We start from the raw sequence: 18,164 nt of genomic DNA on the forward strand, positions 1-18,164 counted from the left end.
TATGGTTGTGAAAACTGCACATATATATTGACAACCACCAAAGTGTTCCTGATTTGAAAGGTCAGGATGGGGGCTGGCACAGTGGAAGACACCCGCAATCCCAGGACAGGGCATCAAGGCCCATGTGGGGGACACAGTGAGTTATGGGCCAGCCTGGGACTACACAGTGAGGTTGTCTCAAAAAAAGGCAAACCAAATCATAAATACAAAACCAGACCCACCCCACTCCCAAATGTACACCACCCCCACACACCCCTTCCCATAAAAGGTACTGTGTAAACTTTATCTCAAAAATGTTTTAATTCAATGTCTAAGGTATGCAGTGACATTTATTACATTATTAAGTACCAGCTTGAAATTGCCGAAAAGTCAGATGACCCGACACCCACCCCAAATTCTCGATCAAGAGCTTTTCCGGCAACGACGCACTCTCTCCTCGCCATACGTAATGAACGGACATAAGGACTGTGCCCACCTCGATGGGATGCTGCCCGGGGCTCCACTCACTGCCCGGGTCCTGACAGACTCTTGTTCATGAACTGTCTCTTCACGAAGCAAGTCCACCACTGCCAAGGCACAAGACGGTCAGGGTCAGGTCAGGCTCGGGCTCGGGCTCAGGCTCGGGCTCGGTCAGGGCAATCCCCAGGGCAGCCCAGAATTCCAGTCAATTTACGAAACACAACCATATCTAAACTGGCTTGGCCTCTTGCACTCCAAGGGTGACCGCAGCAGAGCAGGCGAATGTGTTCACTTGCCCCCCAGAGGCGTGAGGCTTGCATCCACCCACAGGGAGAAAACGTGGAGGTGGGGGGAGGGAGAGTGTGAGCCAGGCACGGTAGCATACCCGTATACTGCAGAACTAGAGGCCGAGGCAGGAGCTCAAGGTCACCCTTGGCTGTGTAGCCAGTTCAAGGTCAGCTTGAGCTACTGTCCCAACCCCTCCCCGCAGGGGCCCTCCCACGTACTGAGCACACACAAACGCTGCTCCCTGTGCAATGCAATAGGGCCATCATTTACATGGCATTCAGTGTACTCTAGGTATGGGTAACCTGGGACATTTCAAATCCACAGAGGATGCACACAGGTCACAGACAAACCGCATGCCATCTTACATAATACCCAGACTGTGGCTCCAATGGCTATCAAGGAGTGACCACAGATCCCACATGTAAACCCCGCACACGACGGAAATCTGTTCGTTACTGAGTGTGGGGCAGTGGACGCTGCACTGGCCAAGTCCTCCTGGTCAGGCAGGGCAAAGGGCCAAGATCCGAGTAGACAGGCCGAGAGCTCACCTTGCTGGGTTTGTCGTTCTGAGGGTCGAAAACTTTCTCACAGAGCCGCAGTCCAGTCTCTTGCCTCAGCTGCTGTAGGTATGCCCGCATGACTTCTGAAACAGCGAAATCTGCATGTGAGCACACATGCCGTACACCCTGCCTGCCCAGCCAGACACTGACCTGAGAGATTTGTATACATTCATCTTAGAGAAAGAAAGGCTAGTCCAGCCGGATCCTTTCCTCCCTCCCTCCCTCCCTCCCTCCCTCCCTCCCTCCCTTCCTTCCTTCCTTCCTTCCTTTCTTCCTTCTTTTCTTCCCTCCCCTCCTTTTGTTTTCTGAGACAGGGTTTCTCTGTGCAACATTCCTCGCTGTCCTAGAACTCACTCTGTAGACCAGGCTGGCCTTGAACTCACAGAGATCCTCCTGCCTCTGCCTCTCAAGTGCTGGAATAAAAGGCGTGCGCCACAACCACCCAGCTAGATTGTCTTCTTTTTATATCCATTTGCCCCCCCCCCTCTCACTCCCACTCACATGTATTTGTGTGTGTGTGTGTGTGTGTGTGTGTGTGTGTGTGTGTGTGTGTGTTGGCAGGAGCAGGGTCACTCCTTCTTTGGTGGGGAAGCAAACTCAGACCTTCAGGCTTGGCAGCGAGCACCTTTACTGGCTGAGCTATCTTGCTGACTCCAGATGGTTTTGAACCACATTCATTTTGGTCCAACAGTCTCTGCGTGTTACACTTGTTAGCCAGCTCTTCCGTGAAAGTAAGGCAGTACATGTGTGCTAAGCGCCCCACCGTCAACCTGAGCACCAGTCAAAAGGGTGCAGGTTGTGGGGGTGGGGGGTTGGGGGTGGGGTGTGTGTTGGGGGATGGGGGGGGAGGGTTCAGTGGAGAAGAAGCTTGCTGTGCAAGCATGAGTGAGGACCAGAGTGTGAATCTTCAGCACCCACGTAAAGGTAGGATGGACATGGTGGCTGGCCTGTCACCCCAGCCCTTAGGAGGAAGAGTCAGGGGATTCCTGGAGCAAGTTGGCCAGATACACTAGCTGAACCAGCAAGCTCCTGGGTCAGTCAAAGAGCCTGGCTCCTCACATGCAATGTGCAGAATGATGGAGGAAGACCCGCCATCAACCTCTGGTGTCCACACACATATGCGCACAAACCTACATGCCCACAAGTGCATTCACACCCACACCTACTTGCTACACACACACACACACACACACACACACACCTCATGCGCGTGGTCCCGACTCTCACACGCACGTGCGCGCACACATACACACACACACACACACATACACACACACCCCTCACACACACAGTCCCGGCTCACCATCCTCCTGTTTGTTCGCAGGTTTGGCATAAATGGCATTGAGGGGAAAGCCAGGCTCTCCAGGAATGGGAAAGTTGGTGATTCCTAGCGTGTACATTTCCTTCTCGCCTTGGCTCTTGGAATTGCACTGAAATTAAAGGACACATTTGATAAGAAAAAGAGTAATTAATTCCCAAACTGCCACTGGTTGGTGCAGGCGGCTGCCAGGGTGTGACAGGGCTTTGTGAGCGTCCTTCTGTGGCGAGAGAACCTGCAGCCCTCTTCCGAACGCTGCTTCCAAGAAATAAAACCACGGAACCCACGACTGGGATACGGTAGTTAAAAACTGGAAACCCGGGCTGGGGCTTTAGCTCAGTGGGAGAGCAAGAGCGCTTGCCTAGCAAGCACAAGGCCCTGGGTTCGGTCCTCAGCTCAAAAAAAAAAAAAACCAAACACCAAAAACCAAAAAAAAAAAAAACCAGAAAAACTGGAAACCAAACTTACCATCCAGGCACACATTTCTCTTCACAAATGCACACAATAATATCTTTTAGCATGGTTTTTTTTATTTTGTTTTTAAGTTCTCTCAGACTGTCTTACTATGTAGCCCTGGCTGTCCTGGAACTTGTTATATAGCCCAGGCTGGCCTCAAACTCACAGAGATCCGCCTGCCTCTGCCTCCAGAGTGCTGGGATTAAAGGAGTGCGCCACCACACTCATCCCTGCTAAGATCTTACTATAAACCCCGAAGTAGTGATAAACGCGAACACATTTCAAAGTCCGCTCTTTCAAATGCACGAGGACTGGGAGCCTTAAGTGGGGGAGACGCTACCATGGCTGTGTGCTGCTGTCCTCCACACCTGGTGCAAATGCTCAACTGTCCTCCTCAGAGGATGAAGGAGACTCCTGTCTCCACACATACGACACCTCCCAGCCCTCCTGCCTGTCACGTCCCCTGTGGGTTGAGACCCGCAGCAGAGAGGTCTCTGGCTTGTCCTCTGGTCTTAGCAGACCCGTGCGCTTGTGAGGGACAGCCTCTCTCTGTCTGCTGTCCTTGGGTGAGGAGCCACGCCTGCCTCATTACCTTTTGGAGTTTCTTTAGACACTCGGAAATGTAGAGCGTGATGTAGATCAGGGTCCTGTCCGCTTCATTCTGCAAGGGGGAAGGAGACGACATAATGGCCATATGAGATGGACGCTTCGGAGCATCTCTGCCCTTGTTAGCCGCCGGCAACCCACAGGGTGCATGGTTCCCCAAGCCCAGCTGTGTGGCTGCCCTGGCCAACAGCCTCTCGATCGCGCTGATAAGATGGAGAATGAACAGCTGGGGTGACTCCAAGGGTGGCGCTCTCTCTCTCTCTCTCTCTCTCTCTCTTTTGTGTGTGGTTTTTCAAGACAGGGCTTCGCTGTGTAGCTCTGGCTGTCCTGGAACTCGCTCTGTAGACCAGGCTGGTCTTGAACTCAGAGATCACCTGCCTCTGCCTCCTGAGTGCTGGGATTACAGGTGTGCTGCCACCGCCCGGCTAAGGTGGCTCATTTTTAAAAACCATTTTTCCCTTGAGCGTCTCAGAAGAGACTCCTCCCTTCCTAGGCAGTGGAAGGGGTCATTCCACATGTGACGAGTTCGAAGGCCCGCCATCTCCATCCACCAGCACAGCAGGAGACTCCAAAGACAGTGACTACTGATCACATGGGCCCGTACCCCAGGCCCAGTTTTACAGTTATGGCCAGGAAAAAGGTCACACATGCCGCCCATGCTCTCTGTTTTGTTCTGAGCTAGGCTCACCGCTTCACAGCCCTGGCTGCCCTCTAATTCCTGGACAATCCCCCAGCCTCTGGCTCCTTACAGGCGGCTGCTACACCCAGCTTGGCCCTATCACACCTCTCACAAACACAGCACAAGCTGGCTGTTGGCTACAGAAACGCTGTCAGCGCTGGACGGAGTCCATATCCTGTTGGATCCTGATATCCCAGGATCGAGCGAGCGAGCAGAGGCTGAAGTCACATAGTTTACAACACTGTCAAGAACATTCCTTGCCCTTCTTTGTGCTCATCTCGGTAGCTCAGCAGATGTTTTGTGCGTCTGTCCCCTTTACAGGCAGGCCCTCTACTCTCCCCTTGACCACCCTCCTCACAGGGAGACAAGGGAGGAAGTGGTCCCAGGAAGGGCCAGCTCATTCATGCCCCCCCCCCATCCCAGTTGGGTCCACAACACAGCAGTGCAGTAGACCACCCCTCTGAAATGCTTGGACCAGAAGTCTTCCAGATGCGGCGTGGTCTGGATTTGGGAATATCTGCGTAGACTTCACTAGTTAAACATCCTGAACATTCCAAAACCCAGTTTGTAGCTTGGGGGTCTAGAGCGTTTCAGGCTTGTTTGCCTTTTAGACGGGGGGGGGGGGGGGGGGCGGAGAGACGGTATTGTTTGTACTTTCGTGAAACACAGTCTCAGCGTGGAGCTCACGGCAATCCTCTTGCCTCAGCTTCCCAAGTGCTGGAATGACAGCAGTTTATTCTCAGTGTGCAACCCGCATACACACAAAGAAGTGACGGGAGGCAGAGGCAGGAGAATTACCCTAAGTTCCAGAGCATTGTGGCCTATATAACAAGCTCCAGCCAGCTGGGCGGTGGTGGCGCACGCCTGTAATCCCAGCACTCGGGAGGCAGAGGCAGACGGATCTCTGTGAGTTCGAGGCCAGCCTGGTCTACAGAGCTAGTCCAGGAAAGGCGCAAAGCTACACAGAGAAACCCTGTCTTGAAAAACAAAAACAAAAAAACCAAAAACCAAAAACCAAAAAAACTCCGTCTCAAAGCCAATGAACAAACAGCATACGAGACTTTTGACCAGTTATCCATAAACTGGGCCTGGCACTTCCTGGTGCTTAATCAATACTAGGTAAACACAGGTGCATCTAGACTGGGGCTCGGCAAACTCTGTCAAGGCTGGATAACAAGCTTTTCAGGCTTTGCGGCTAAGGCAGTCTTTGTTGTGGCTGATCAACCACTGTTCAGTATGTGAGCAGCCACAGCTAATACATAAGCATGGATGAGGCTGTGTTCCAACACCATTTATTTGCAGAGAGGCAGTGGGTCATCCGGCCTGCAGAGCAGTGAGGATTCTGAAGGGGAAGAATAAAAAGCTAACACAGGACTGGGGTGAGAGCTCATGGTTAAGAGCAACTGCTTTTTCAGTGGATCTTGGCTCGTTCCCAGAACACATGCAGTCATTTCTAACTTGAGTTACAAGGGACTCAACACCAAGCTCCCTCTTCCGGCCCCTAAGAGCACTGCGCACACACACACACACACACACACACACACACACACACACAAATAAATAAATAGATAGATAGATAAATAAATAAATAAATAAAATTTTTTTTTTTTTTGAGACAGGGTCTCTATACAGAGCCTTGGCTGTCTTGGAATTCACTATATAGATCAGGTTGCCCTCCAATTCACACAGATCTACTTGCCTCTGCCTCCCAAGTGCTGGGATTAAAGGTCTGTGCACCCATGCTCAGCCTAAAATAAATAATCTCAAAACAAAACAAAACACAAAAACCCTACAGCATTTCCCATCCAGCCTTGTTTTCAAATTCTAAAAGCAGACACACCATTTCATTTAACCTTCACAGCAACCCTGTCTTTGAAGTAGATGTTTTTTTTTTGTTTTGTTTTGTTTTCCTTTTTCAAGACAGGGTTTCTCTGTGCAGCCCTGGCTGTCCTGGAACTCGCTCTATAAACCAGGCTGGCCTCGAACTCACAGAGATCCTCCTGCCCTTGCTTCCTGAGTGCTGGGTGTGCACCACCACCCCCTGGCTCAAGGCAGATATTTATCCTCATCTGAAAACTAAGCATCCCCATCTCTGGAAGTTACCTTAATTTCATAGTTCTTGAAGAAGACGTTGGCCTTGAAGTAATAGATGGCTTCATCCACAATATCTGTGTCTTTTGCTAAGCAGGAAACAAGGAGGAAGGCAGAGACATTACCAAAGGCAAACCACCCACCCACAGAAGCTGTAAGGAGAGGTCTCCAAGCGTAATTATCACAAGATCTGGAGGTGGATAATGTAGAATGGGCTGGGGCTAGCTGGAGAGATGGCTCTGCCCTTCAGAGCACTGGCTGCCCCTGCAGAGGACCTGGGTTAGTTCCTGGGGATCTGGCGCCCTCTTCTGGCCTCAAAGGGCACCAGGCCAAAACACTGATGTAAAAAATAAAAATAGCCGGGCGGTGGTGGCTCATTCTGTAATCCGAGCACTGGGGAGGCAGAGGCAGGTGGATCTCTGTGAGTTCGAGGCCAGCCTGGTCTACAAAGCGAGTTCCAGGACAACCTCCAAAGCTACAGAGAAACCCTATCTCAAAAAACCAAAAAAAAAAAAAAAAAAAAAAAAAAAACAACCCTTAGAAAAATAAACAGGGCTACTGAAATCAGTCTTCAACACTTTCTAAAAACAAATGTGGTTTATTTTTAGTTTTATTATCTCTGGAAAAAATCATATGGGCTCATTAGAAAAACTAAATCAATTAAAAAAAGATTACTATCTTAATTAAGACTTATCACCCAGAACAAACTATTATTGCTATTTAGTAACCAGTTAAGACCTCAATGCACTTACAGAAATAGGCTGTGACACAGGCTAGCTCCCTTAAAAACAAAAACAACAACAACAAAAAAAAACCCCTCTGTGTGTCTGTGTGTTTGCATATGACTGCAGATGCCCACAGAGGAGGGCATCACATCCCTTGGAGCTGGAGTTACAGGTCATTGTGAGGCCAGTATGGGTGCTGGAAATGGAACTCTGTCCTCTGGAGGGGCAGGAAGTGCTTCTTACCACGGAGCCATCCCTCCAGCCCCAACAGTCTAACTAAGTGCTTTGAAAAGGAAAAAAGGCATTCGATATAATTGTATATGAACCCACATGCTCGAGTTTCAGGGCGAATACTCCAATTATTTGGGAACACTGGGGTTCAGATGACTTTCTTTCTTTTTATGGAAACCGTGGCTCACATACAGCATGAGCTGTTCTAAGTGGCCCAAACTGAGGAAAGCCAGAAGCACTCTGTGACAAACAGACCTCATCAAACAACTGCCTTGGCAATCTTCTCTCTCTTTCACTTGGACAGGACAGACTTTCGGGGTTTGGCAGCCAGCAGCTGGCCGCAGCAGCACCACTGACACTTCCTGTCCTCGGCTGCCGCCATGGTCTCCAGGGGCGCAAGGCAGAGCGGCCTGAGGGTGCAGCCCCGGGCAACTGCCTCACAACCTGTGCAATTTTACTCTGGCTGCTGTGTTCTCTATACTCTGCTCTCAATAAGAGGAAACTTCTGAGCACCTGGGAGGAGACGGCGGAGGAGAAGGGGCCTCGAACAGAGCGTGGCGCACAAAGGCATCTAAAGACATTTGACAAGAGAGGAGACTTTTTCTGCAGGTGATCTTAAACCCAGGCCTCAGACACGCTATGCACAAGCCTTACCACAGGGCCCTCCCTCTGCCCCAGAATTCATCTCATCACTGCTAAGACAGTCCACACACAGACGTCCACGATGACGGTTCCAGCCCCTCTGGGAAATGAAGAGTCAGTCACCCCTCCTTTGTTTAGTCTCTCCGGGTCTCATTCTTCCTCGAGGAGTCGAGAATTTCGAAGGTGGTTAGTGTTTTCTCCATTCTGGGTTGGCTGTGTCTGCTGGTGCAATGTGTTATCTGTAACTACATGACAAACGGCTCTTCCTCGTTCTGGGCCAATGTTCTTTTTCTTTGGGCTGTTAACTGTTTAGTATGGCTGTTCTCCTCACGTCTGTCTTTTTCCATCTGCTCCTTTTTCTCAGAATCCAATAAAAACTTGTGGGGACTTGCCAAATCCATTGAGTTTACTTATGTTTCAACCAGTGTTGACAACGAATTCACCTAAGAGCAGGTCAAGGAGAATAACCCGGCAGTAGAAGGGCAGGGGATGAGGACGCAGCTGGGAATTGTTAACTGTGGTCATGGAAACTGAACGGAACTCGGGCCAGACATCTGCAGGCTCTGGGGCGCTGTGTCTGCGGCCACAGAAATGACACCGTTGGTGGAACATCTCAGAACAAGCCAGAAAGCTTCGGGTTTGAAAAGGGGCTTCTGGAACAGTGAAAAAATGCCTCCAAAATCAAATGGGGGATCTGGAGGGCAGCAGAGGTGGAGGGCCTTCCATCTTGACGACAACAAACAACAAACAGGGAATATGGCACGTGACCCCAAAATCCAGGAGCCTCAGACCAGACTGGGAAACAGAGCTGAGATTGAGTATCAAAAATCAAAATACCGGGGCTGGAGAGATGGCTCAGTGGTTAAGCGCACTGGCTGTTCTTCCAGAGGTCCTGAGTTCAATTCCCAGCAACCACATGGTGGCTCACAACCATCTGTAATGAGATCTGGCGCCCTCTTCTGGCCTGCAGTCATACACGCTGTATACATAATAAATAAATAAAATCTTAAAAAAAAAAAAAAAAACCAAAATACTGCCTTTAATCCCAGCACTCAGGAGGCAGAAGTAGGCAGATCTCCATGAGTTCAAGACCAGCCTGGTCTACAGAGTGAGTTCCAAGATAGCCAGAACTACACAGAGACCCTGTCTTGAAAAACAAACAAACAAACAAAAAACTAAAAACAAACAAAATCATGGGCTGGAGAGATGGCTCAGCAGCTAAAAGCACTGGCTGCTCTTCAGAGGATCCAAGTTCAGTTCCCAGCACTCACATTGGCTCACAACCACCTGTAACTCCAGTTCTAGGGTATCTATCGCCCTCTTCTGGCTTCGGTAGACATCAAGCACAAATATGGTACATATATATCCAGGTAGGCAAACACACACCACATAAAAGAAAAATAAATAAATTAAAGTAGATGGACTTGCAAAGCAAATATTAATCAAGGTGATCCAAACTCCAAACAAAAAAGAACGCGGGTTGGGGATTTAGCTCAGTGGTAGAGTGCTTGTCTAGAAAGCGCAAAGCCCTGGGTTCAATCCTCAGCTCAAAAAAAAAAAAAGAATGCATGTTCTCCCCATATGCCCCGTACAAGAATCCTAGCCACGTACTCACACAAGCAGGCCTAAGTGTGTGCACAGTGTACCATCTACAAAGGAGACCAAGAAATAGTGACATCAGGTGACAAGGACAGACAGAATGCCTGCAAGAGGAGCCGGGCGGTGGTGGCGCACGCCTTTAATCCCAGCACTCGGGAGGCAGAGGCAGGCGGATCTCTGTGAGTTCGAGGCCAGCCTGGTCTATAGAGTGAGTTGCAGCACAGGCTCCAAAGCTACACAGAGAAACCTTGTCTCGAAAAACAAAAAAACAAAAAAACAAAAAAACAAAAAAACAAAACAAACAAACAAACAAACAAACAAACAAAAAAAGTGGACATCAGCTAGTTTTTCCATTTTCAACTCTGTCCACACTAAAAGTGAAGCTCCGCGGCTTCAGAATGGCCAGCCCAGCCATACAGGTCACTGAGATGGACAGAGTCGGAGACTGGGCAAGGGTCTGAGAGTGGCTTCTTTAAACCAGCTCTTCTGGGTTTTTGGTTTAAAAACCAAAATTAAAAAAAGAAAAAAAAGAAAGAAAACAAAACAAGCCACCGCCACCAAAACCAAACCAGTTAAAAGACAAACAACAAAAACCACTAGAAGCAAAGACATGGAATTCAGAAGAACAAAAGCACGAACAGAAATGAGCACTTTCAAAGCACGTGGAAGATTCGGGATTGCAGCGTGGGGCAGATGCCTGTCACCCCCACACTGGAGGATGGCGTGTCTGACTGCAGGCCCATCCGTTTCACTCTCTTCTGACATATCCAAATAAAGGTCTAACACTGGGGTCTGGTGAAAAATAGGGACCCCCCCCCCCAGGCTAAGACGCCGACGGGGCTGTGGCGATGGCTCAGAGCGTCAGGGCACTGCAGAGAAGCTCGACCACCTGAGCTGGGATCCCCGGGACTAATGTCAAAACCTGAAATGATGTATCACCTTCTCACGTCCACTAGCTGTGCACAGTGCAAGGCAAATGACTATTTTTGAAAAGTTGACAGAAGGTGTAGCTTTCTTTAGTGGGGAAGGGTTAATTTTGCTTGGTTTTGGAGACAGGTCTCCCTGTGTTGCTTAGGCTGGTCTTGAACTGCCGGACTCTAGACACCCCCTATCTCAGCCTCCTGGGTACAGCACCGTGCCCACAGGATGCTTTCTTTCTGCTGCTTGTCTGTTTCCAGCATGACCACAGAAGAAGGCTGGGGACCTGGCACGCAGTCTGACCTGACTGACAGTGACCGTGGCCAGAATTAAACACATTTCCTTTCTCTTGGTTGAGACAAGGTCTCATGCAGCCCAGGTTGGCCTGCAACGAACTTGCTGAGGATGACTTTGAACTTCTGCTCTCCCTGCCTCCACCTAAGTGCAAGGTGTGCACCGTAACACCTGGCTCATTCAGGGTGAACTGGGGATGGAACCCAGGGCCTCCTGCGTGCTAGGCAAGGTCTCCTCCCTACCGAGCTACACCCCCCAGCCCACATTTCCTCTTTCGGTTCAGCCACACGTCCTGAAGGAGTCAGAAGTGACAAGGCAGTTAGTTTCCTGCGAAGTCTCGAGGTGTAAAGTGTAACACACGGCAGCGTGCAAGCGACCCAGTGAGGCTCCTCCCTGCTTCCCGTCAGCAAGCTCGGCCGGACCGTTTGAACCCGGACGGAAAAGAACCCTGAGACTCACTCTCGCGAGGGGCGGGTCCTTTGAACTGACTTCTGATGGGCAACAGTGCCATGTTTCCGATGAGCTTTGTGTCAGGGTCCATGAGAGAAGAGTGGTAAGCCTGCAGTGACAAGCCAGGGAAGAAAGAGAACACGTGTCACCGGGCGACAAGGCCAGTCCTCCAAAGGAGGACCCCGCTTGAGACCAACTCTGGGAGAAGAGGGGCTGTAGCAGCAACCAGGAAACCAACCAGCAGATCCGGAGATGGCCTGTCGGCTGGTGGCTAAGCACAGCCATGCCCCCACACTGAATCAGACATTCGACACAGAGGGAGTTAGTGCCCCCTACTTCCCCATTGAAAAAATTCCAGTTAACTGTTGTCTATGTTCCTTTTTGTTTTGCTTTTTTAAGACAGGGCCTCACTATGTAGCTCTGGCTGTCCTAGAACTCACTACGAAGACCAGACTAGCCCAGAACTCACAGACATCTGTTTGCCTCTGCCTCCTGAGCACTGGGATTAAATGTGTGTGCCACCACAGGCTTGATTGTCTGTTTTTTGTTTGTTGTTTGTTTTTGAGACAGGGTTTCTCTGTGTAGCTTTGGAGCTGTCCTGGAAATCACTCTGTAGACCAGGCTGGCCTCGAACTCTCAGAGATCCTCCTGCCTCTGCCTCCCGAGTGCTGGGATTAATGAGATTAAAGGCCTACGCCACTACATCTGGCTTTACTGTCTATGTTCTTCCTTCCTTCCTTTTTTTTTTTTTTTTTTTTTTTTTTCCGAGACAGGGTTTCCCTGTGTAGCTTTGCGCCTTTCCTGGAACTCACTTGGTAGCCCAGGCTGGCCTCGAACTCACAGAGATCTGCCTGGCTCTGCCTCCCGAGTGCTGGGATTAAAGGCGTGCGCTACCACCGCCCGGCCTTTCTTCCTTTTTTTAAGGAATAATTTAATTTTATTTCACATGCACTTGTATTTTTGCCTGCATTCATATCTGTGTGAGGGTTTCAGACCCCCCTACAAGTGAAGTTACAGATAGCTGTGACCTGTCATGTGGGTGCTGGGAATTGAACCTGGGACCTCTGGAAGAGCAACCAGTGCTCGTAAACGCTGAGCCATCTCTCCAGCCCTGTTGTCTATGTTCTTAACATTCTCTTCTATGCTATTACTATTTTGTGTGTTTGTCTTCATGAGTCTGGGTGCACATGTGTGTGGGTGCACATGTGTTTGTGTACAGGTCAGAAGTCTATGTCAAGTGTCTTCCTCAATTGCTTCCCTACCTTTATATTTGAGACAGGGGCTCTCACTGAACCTGAAGGTCACCTACTGGTTAGATGGCCGGCCAGCAGGCCCCAGAGACCCTCCTGTCTTTCCTCCCCAACATTAAGTTTACAGGCACATGCCACCACATCTGGCTATTTTCGTGGAGCCTGGGATTGAACTGGAGTCCTCATGCTTGAGTGGCAAGCACTTCACCAACTGAACCTTCTCCCCAGCCCCAGCTCTTTTTGAGACAGGGACTCACAGAGCAGCCCAGCCTGGCCTGGGACTCCCTAAGGAGACCAAGCTGACCTCAAGCTCAAAGAGATCTGCCCGCCTCTGCCTCCTGGGAATACATCTTTAGGCTGGAAATGTGGTGTGGAGGGCTAGGTTTCCTTCTGGTGGGCACATTCCACTCTAGAAACCACACAAAGCAGGTTTCCCACCCTCCAGCTAGCCAGGATGCAAGCCCTAGTTTTAGAATCCGGCACTTCCTGTCTTTATGTCTCCAATCAAGACTGCATGCTTGGGCTGCACAGATGGCTCAGAGGTTAAGAGCACGGACTGTTCTTCCAAAGGTCCTGAGTTCAGTTCCCAGCAACCACATGGTGGCTCACAGCCATCTATAATGAGATCTGGCGCCCTCTTCTGGCCTGCAGGCATACATGCAGACAAAATACTGTATACATAATAAATAAATCTTAAAAAAAACAAAAACAAAAACAAAAAACCACCCAGACTTTATATTTAAAAAAAAAAAGACTGTATGCTTCTTCCTTGAATCTGTTCCCCCCCCCTTCAACAGGCTTTCATGTAGCCCAGGCTGGCCTCTCACTTACTATGTAGGTGAGGATGACTTTAGAGGTATCCTCCTGCCTCCACCTCCCCAGTGCTGGGAAGATGGGTCTAGAGGACCGCGGTGTTGGCTTCAGGCTCGCTAGGCAAGTGCTCTACAGCAATTCCCGCCGGCCTGTTTCTAAGCTTGGAAAATGAGTAAGATACTCTGCACCTTTGGAGAGGGAAAATCGTGCTGATGAACCACCTCATGTGCTGGCTCCTAGTTTCGCTTTTATGTCTGCTGTGAACAAAACCGTTTATTCATTCATCCATCAAATGCCTGCCAAGCACCTTTTTCTGTGCAAGAGAGAGTGAGTGGCAGCGTCATCGGCCAGGTGGTAGAGATGCACACCTTTAATCCCAACACTAGGGAAGCAGAGGCAGGTAGAGCCAGCCTGGTCACCAGAGTGAGTTCCCGGATAACCAGGGCTACACAGAGAAACCCTGTCTCAAAAAGACAAAAACAAGAAAAAAATGATTATGTGTATGTGTTGTACCTGTGCATGGGGATTTCTATGTGTATATAGTACCCACAGAGTCCAGAAGTGGGTGTCAGGTTCCCTGGAGCTGGAATCAGAGGCAGCTGTGAGCTGCTGGATATGGATGCTAGTGCTCTTCGAGAGCACTGTGAGGATGGGGCTTTCCCTCTCAGCGGTAGCTAGCCCTGCAAAAACCACTCTGCCCCACCTAGTATAACTTTTATGCACATTTAAAACATGTTTAGGGGCTGGACAGATGGCTCAGAGGTTAAGAGCACTGGCTGCTCTTCCAGAGGTCCTGAGTTCAATTCCTAGCACCCACATGGTGGCTCACAGCCATCTGTAATGAGATCTGGTGCCCTCTTCTGGTGTGCAGGTTTGCATGCAAACAGAACACTACATACATAATAAATAAATAAATCTTAAAACGTTTAAATTTATGTATTTTATGTATGCCTGCACACCAGAAGAGGGCACCAGATCTCATTACAGATGGCTGTGAGCCACCATGTGGTTGCTGGGAATTGAACTCAGGACCTCTGGAAGAGCAGAGCCATCTCTCCAGCCCTTGTACACGTCTGTTATCCACAGGCACTGCTGTACTGCTCGAACATGATGTCCCGAGGGGGGCTGCCCCTTTCCCCCTTCCCTTCATTTCCTACATGAAGATTCTTTTAAAACTAGCCAGTTGTGAAAGGCAGACTCCTGAGTGAGAATGGAAAGGACGTGGTCTACCCGCCCCGTTGTGCCTGCTAGCTCAGTTTGGGTCCAGGTCACGGGACATCCTTTTTTTGGCAAAAAGAAACTGCTTGGTGAAGTTGCTTTTGCTTTCTTCGTGTGTTTGTGTGACACCGAGTGTATGCGTTTCCAACAGCAGCAAGCACGCTGCTGCTGAGCCACTTCTCTAGGCCCTGATATGAGATCATATATGTATATGTGTGTATGTATGTATATGTATATATGTGCATATATGTATGTATACGCACACATATATATATACATACATGTATAGGCATATATATGGTGTTTCACACTAATAGAGAAAGCAGACACAAAATAAGTAATCATAAGTTAAGTCTAGAACTTTCTGGCCCAACTGGAATGAGACAGATCTTTCCCTCCTAGCTAAAACTCTGGCTTTATTACTTGTGAGCAACACTGTGCACGTAACTCAATTCCCTGAGCCCTCATTCCTTCAGCAACACCCTAACAACAGGGACATCTATTTCACACTGTCATCCTGAGAGTGAAGGGCTCAGCTGGACAGCGACTCTGGGTCTCCACATACATCTCAGTAGTCACTAACTATAAGACTCACAGACTCACAAATCTTACAACGCTAAACACGGTGATGCAGGCCTGTGGTCCCAGATACAGGATGATCCCAAGTTCAAGGCCAGCCTGGGCAACTTTATGAGACCGTTTCTCAAAATAAAAGGTAAAAAGGAAGTGGGGATATAACTCAGTGGTAGAGGGTTTATGTAGCCTGCCATGAGAATCTGGTTTCAATTCCCAGTGCTGCCAAAACACATACACACAGCTCAAACTTACGATTGCTCTCCTTTTCATGACAAGTACACCTTATCTGTGCCAGGCTCTCGCCCCCCAGTCACTGCAGACTGTATAGGTTTTACTTTTTACACATATACATGCATGCACTCATGCGTGTTTGTATGAAGGACAGAGTTAATGCTGGGTATCCTCCTCAATTATTTCTAGCTTTTGTGTGTGCAGTGTATGTATACATGTTCATGTGTGCATGCAAATATATGTGTATATGCACACGTGGAGGCCAGAGGTCTCTTCCGAAACTGCTTTCCACTTTATTTTTGAGACAAGGAGCCTCAGCGATTGCTATACCTTCCCAGCTCTGGAATTCCAGACAGGAGTTTCCTTCTCTGACTGTTTAATTGGGTGCTAGGCATCCAAACTCTGGTCCTTGTGCCTGAAACACTGAGCCACTTGCTCAGCCCCCAGTGTCTCTCACTGAACCCAGAACTTGCTGGTTTGGGGCTAGACTGGCTGGCTGATGAGCCCAGAGGACCTGCCCCTCTCTTGCCTCTCCAGGGCTGGAGGAATACATGAGCTGCTGTGCTGACACCCCTGCCCCCAGGCTCACCTCTTGCACAAGCTTCCACCCCCTCCCATATTTTACAGCTATAAAGCCCAAGCTGGCCTAGAACTCCCTATAGAGTCCACTTTGGCCTGAAACTTGTAATCCTCCTGCCTTTGCCTCCAAGTGTTGGGATGAGAGATAAGTCCCACCACGGGAGGCTAGTGTGGTCATCTATCGATATTCTTCATAGAATTTGTTAAGATTTGAAACTACCTCCTATTTATATTCACATGGTCTACCCGTGAAAATGTAAGCTCCCGGAGGGGGCTTTGGTCGCCGCTGTTAACAGTGCTGGCTTCACAGTGAGAGTTCACTGATGCTTGTCCAGTGTGGACTTCAACCATCCCTTTGCTAATCTGCAACACGGAACCCATGATGGAGACCGGCAGTCAGACGGTAAGGACTACCAGTCCATCGTCATTTTTTCCTCCCTCTCGAAAGCACACACACAAAGGAGACTCCTGGAGACCAGCGCTGACTCGGGGGTGGGAGCTCCAGCTGGGAGGACGAGGCAGGGGACGGTCAGGGAAGTGAAGCCGGACGGGAGATCAGCAGCAGGCCGACCCACTCCCCGGGGCGGAGGAGGAAGTGGAAGTGATAGGGGGCGAGAAAAGCAGAAGCTGGACCCTAGATGTAAAAATAAATTAAAAGCCTCCGTTCTTGACTTCGAGGCTCTCGGGTGGGATCTGGGAACACCGCGGGACTAGGGAGAAAGCAGCGGGGCGAGCAAGGGACCGGGGCTGGAGACCGGGGCTGGAGACAGACCGGGGCTGGAGAGAGGCGGCCGGTTTCCTCTCTCGCCGACCTCCAGCGCGGGCCTCCCGCCTCTCCTCAGGCCCCGCTCGGCTCCCCGCCCTCGGGGCTCGAAGCCTTACCGGCATTTTGGCGGTGTCCGGACTCGATCCAGAGAAGCAGGGACCCAGGTAACGCGGAACGCTTCCGGCCAGCTGCCTGGGTGGAGTGGGCGGAAGTGAGCCGGAAGAGGCGGGCGAAGAGAAGAGATGCACTTCCGGCCTAGCTTCCGCCTCTGGGTGCTGCGGCTGCGCTGATCGGAACGGACGCCAGGGGGAGCGCGAGCGTTAGGTTCTGAGTGCAGCGCACGCGTAAAACGGGCGCGGAGAAAGGCCGGGCTTTGCCAGTGAAGCATCCCTGAGGTTAATAATCACCTCACATCCTGGCCTCAGTTTCCAATCCAGGAGCACTCGGCTCCCTGAGTTACCCTCCTGCCGTGTCTAGTTTTTTAAATTTTTACCACAGACCACGTGGGGAAGTAGAAATCGGGTCTCACTTTCCACCATGGGGACTCTGGGGCTCGAACTCTGGAACCTTACACACTGAGCCATCTCAGCGGCCCTACTTTTATTTCCTTGAGAGTCTTATGACGTCCAGGCTGGGCTCAAACCGGACATATCAAACTTTATGTGTATCTTGAATTTATGATGCATCTGCCGCCACTTGTATACTTTTATTCTGACATTGTGGTTTCCATCACTCCTGGGTTTTTGCATAGTTTTATGTTTGCTTGTGGTGTTCCTATGTCCCTATCTTTCTCGTTACGTTGAGACAGTCAGGGGCTGCCATGGGGGTAAAGGGCAGAAAACTCCTGGGCCTACGCCTTGACCTGTCTGTCACCCTCTAAATGTGAATCCTGTGTCACCCACTCTTGCAACAAGGTATGGTGTACGTCTTCCCGGTCACGGCAAGGACTAAGTGGCCATGAAAAACAAGTGTGCTGTAAGGACCAGAGTGATCTCACATGTCTGCCAGGATGAAGACAAACCCACCACTCTTACTGTGTAGCCAGGCTGACCTGGAGCTTGCTTTCAACACCAGGCTGGCCTTGAATTCTGAGATCCACCTCCCTCTGCCTCCCGAGTATGAATTAAGGGTATATGCTACCACCACACCCACCCACCACATTTTATGATTTTTTAAAAAAGATTTATTTACTTATTTATTATGTATAGTGTTCTGCCTGCATGCCAGAAGAGGGCGCCAGATCTCATTACAAGTGGCTGTGAGCCACCATGTGGTGGCTGGGAACTGAACTCAGGACCTCTGGAAGAGCAGCCACTGCTCTTAACCTCTGAGCAGCCATCTCTCCAGTCCCCCCACATTTTGTTTTGAGACAAAATCCTAACTATGTAGCCCAGGCTGGTCTCACCACAAGTTTT

The 18,164-nt window shown here is 49.9% G+C and overlaps 1 protein-coding gene across 1 annotated transcript; it reads right to left on the reverse strand.

The window, feature by feature from the left end:
- Positions 1 to 274: 274 nt before the first annotated feature.
- Positions 275 to 16,983, reverse strand: Arpc3 (actin related protein 2/3 complex subunit 3). The gene is made up of 7 exons (XM_036171492.1): positions 16,866 to 16,983; positions 11,326 to 11,425; positions 6,470 to 6,546; positions 3,674 to 3,742; positions 2,611 to 2,737; positions 1,296 to 1,390; positions 275 to 566 (listed from the first exon to the last, which is right to left on the reverse strand). The coding sequence occupies exons 1-7, from the start codon at positions 16,869 to 16,871 to the stop codon at positions 504 to 506; spliced, it is 537 nt and encodes a 178-aa protein (XP_036027385.1). The 5' UTR covers positions 16,872 to 16,983; the 3' UTR covers positions 275 to 503.
- Between the last annotated feature and the right edge of the window lie 1,181 nt (positions 16,984 to 18,164).

Source organism: Onychomys torridus, chromosome 22, assembly GCF_903995425.1.
Source record: "Onychomys torridus chromosome 22, mOncTor1.1, whole genome shotgun sequence".
Lineage (NCBI taxonomy): Eukaryota > Metazoa > Chordata > Mammalia > Rodentia > Cricetidae > Onychomys > Onychomys torridus.

Coding starts and splice junctions, on each gene's coding strand:
- Arpc3 (XM_036171492.1), bottom strand. Junction 6,547..11,325: donor AGGACCCGCCCCTCGCGAGA/GTGAGTCTCAGG, acceptor TTTCCTGCTTAG/CAAAAGACACAGATATTGTG. Junction 3,743..6,469: donor TCAAGAACTATGAAATTAAG/GTAACTTCCAGA, acceptor TCCCCCTTGCAG/AATGAAGCGGACAGGACCCT.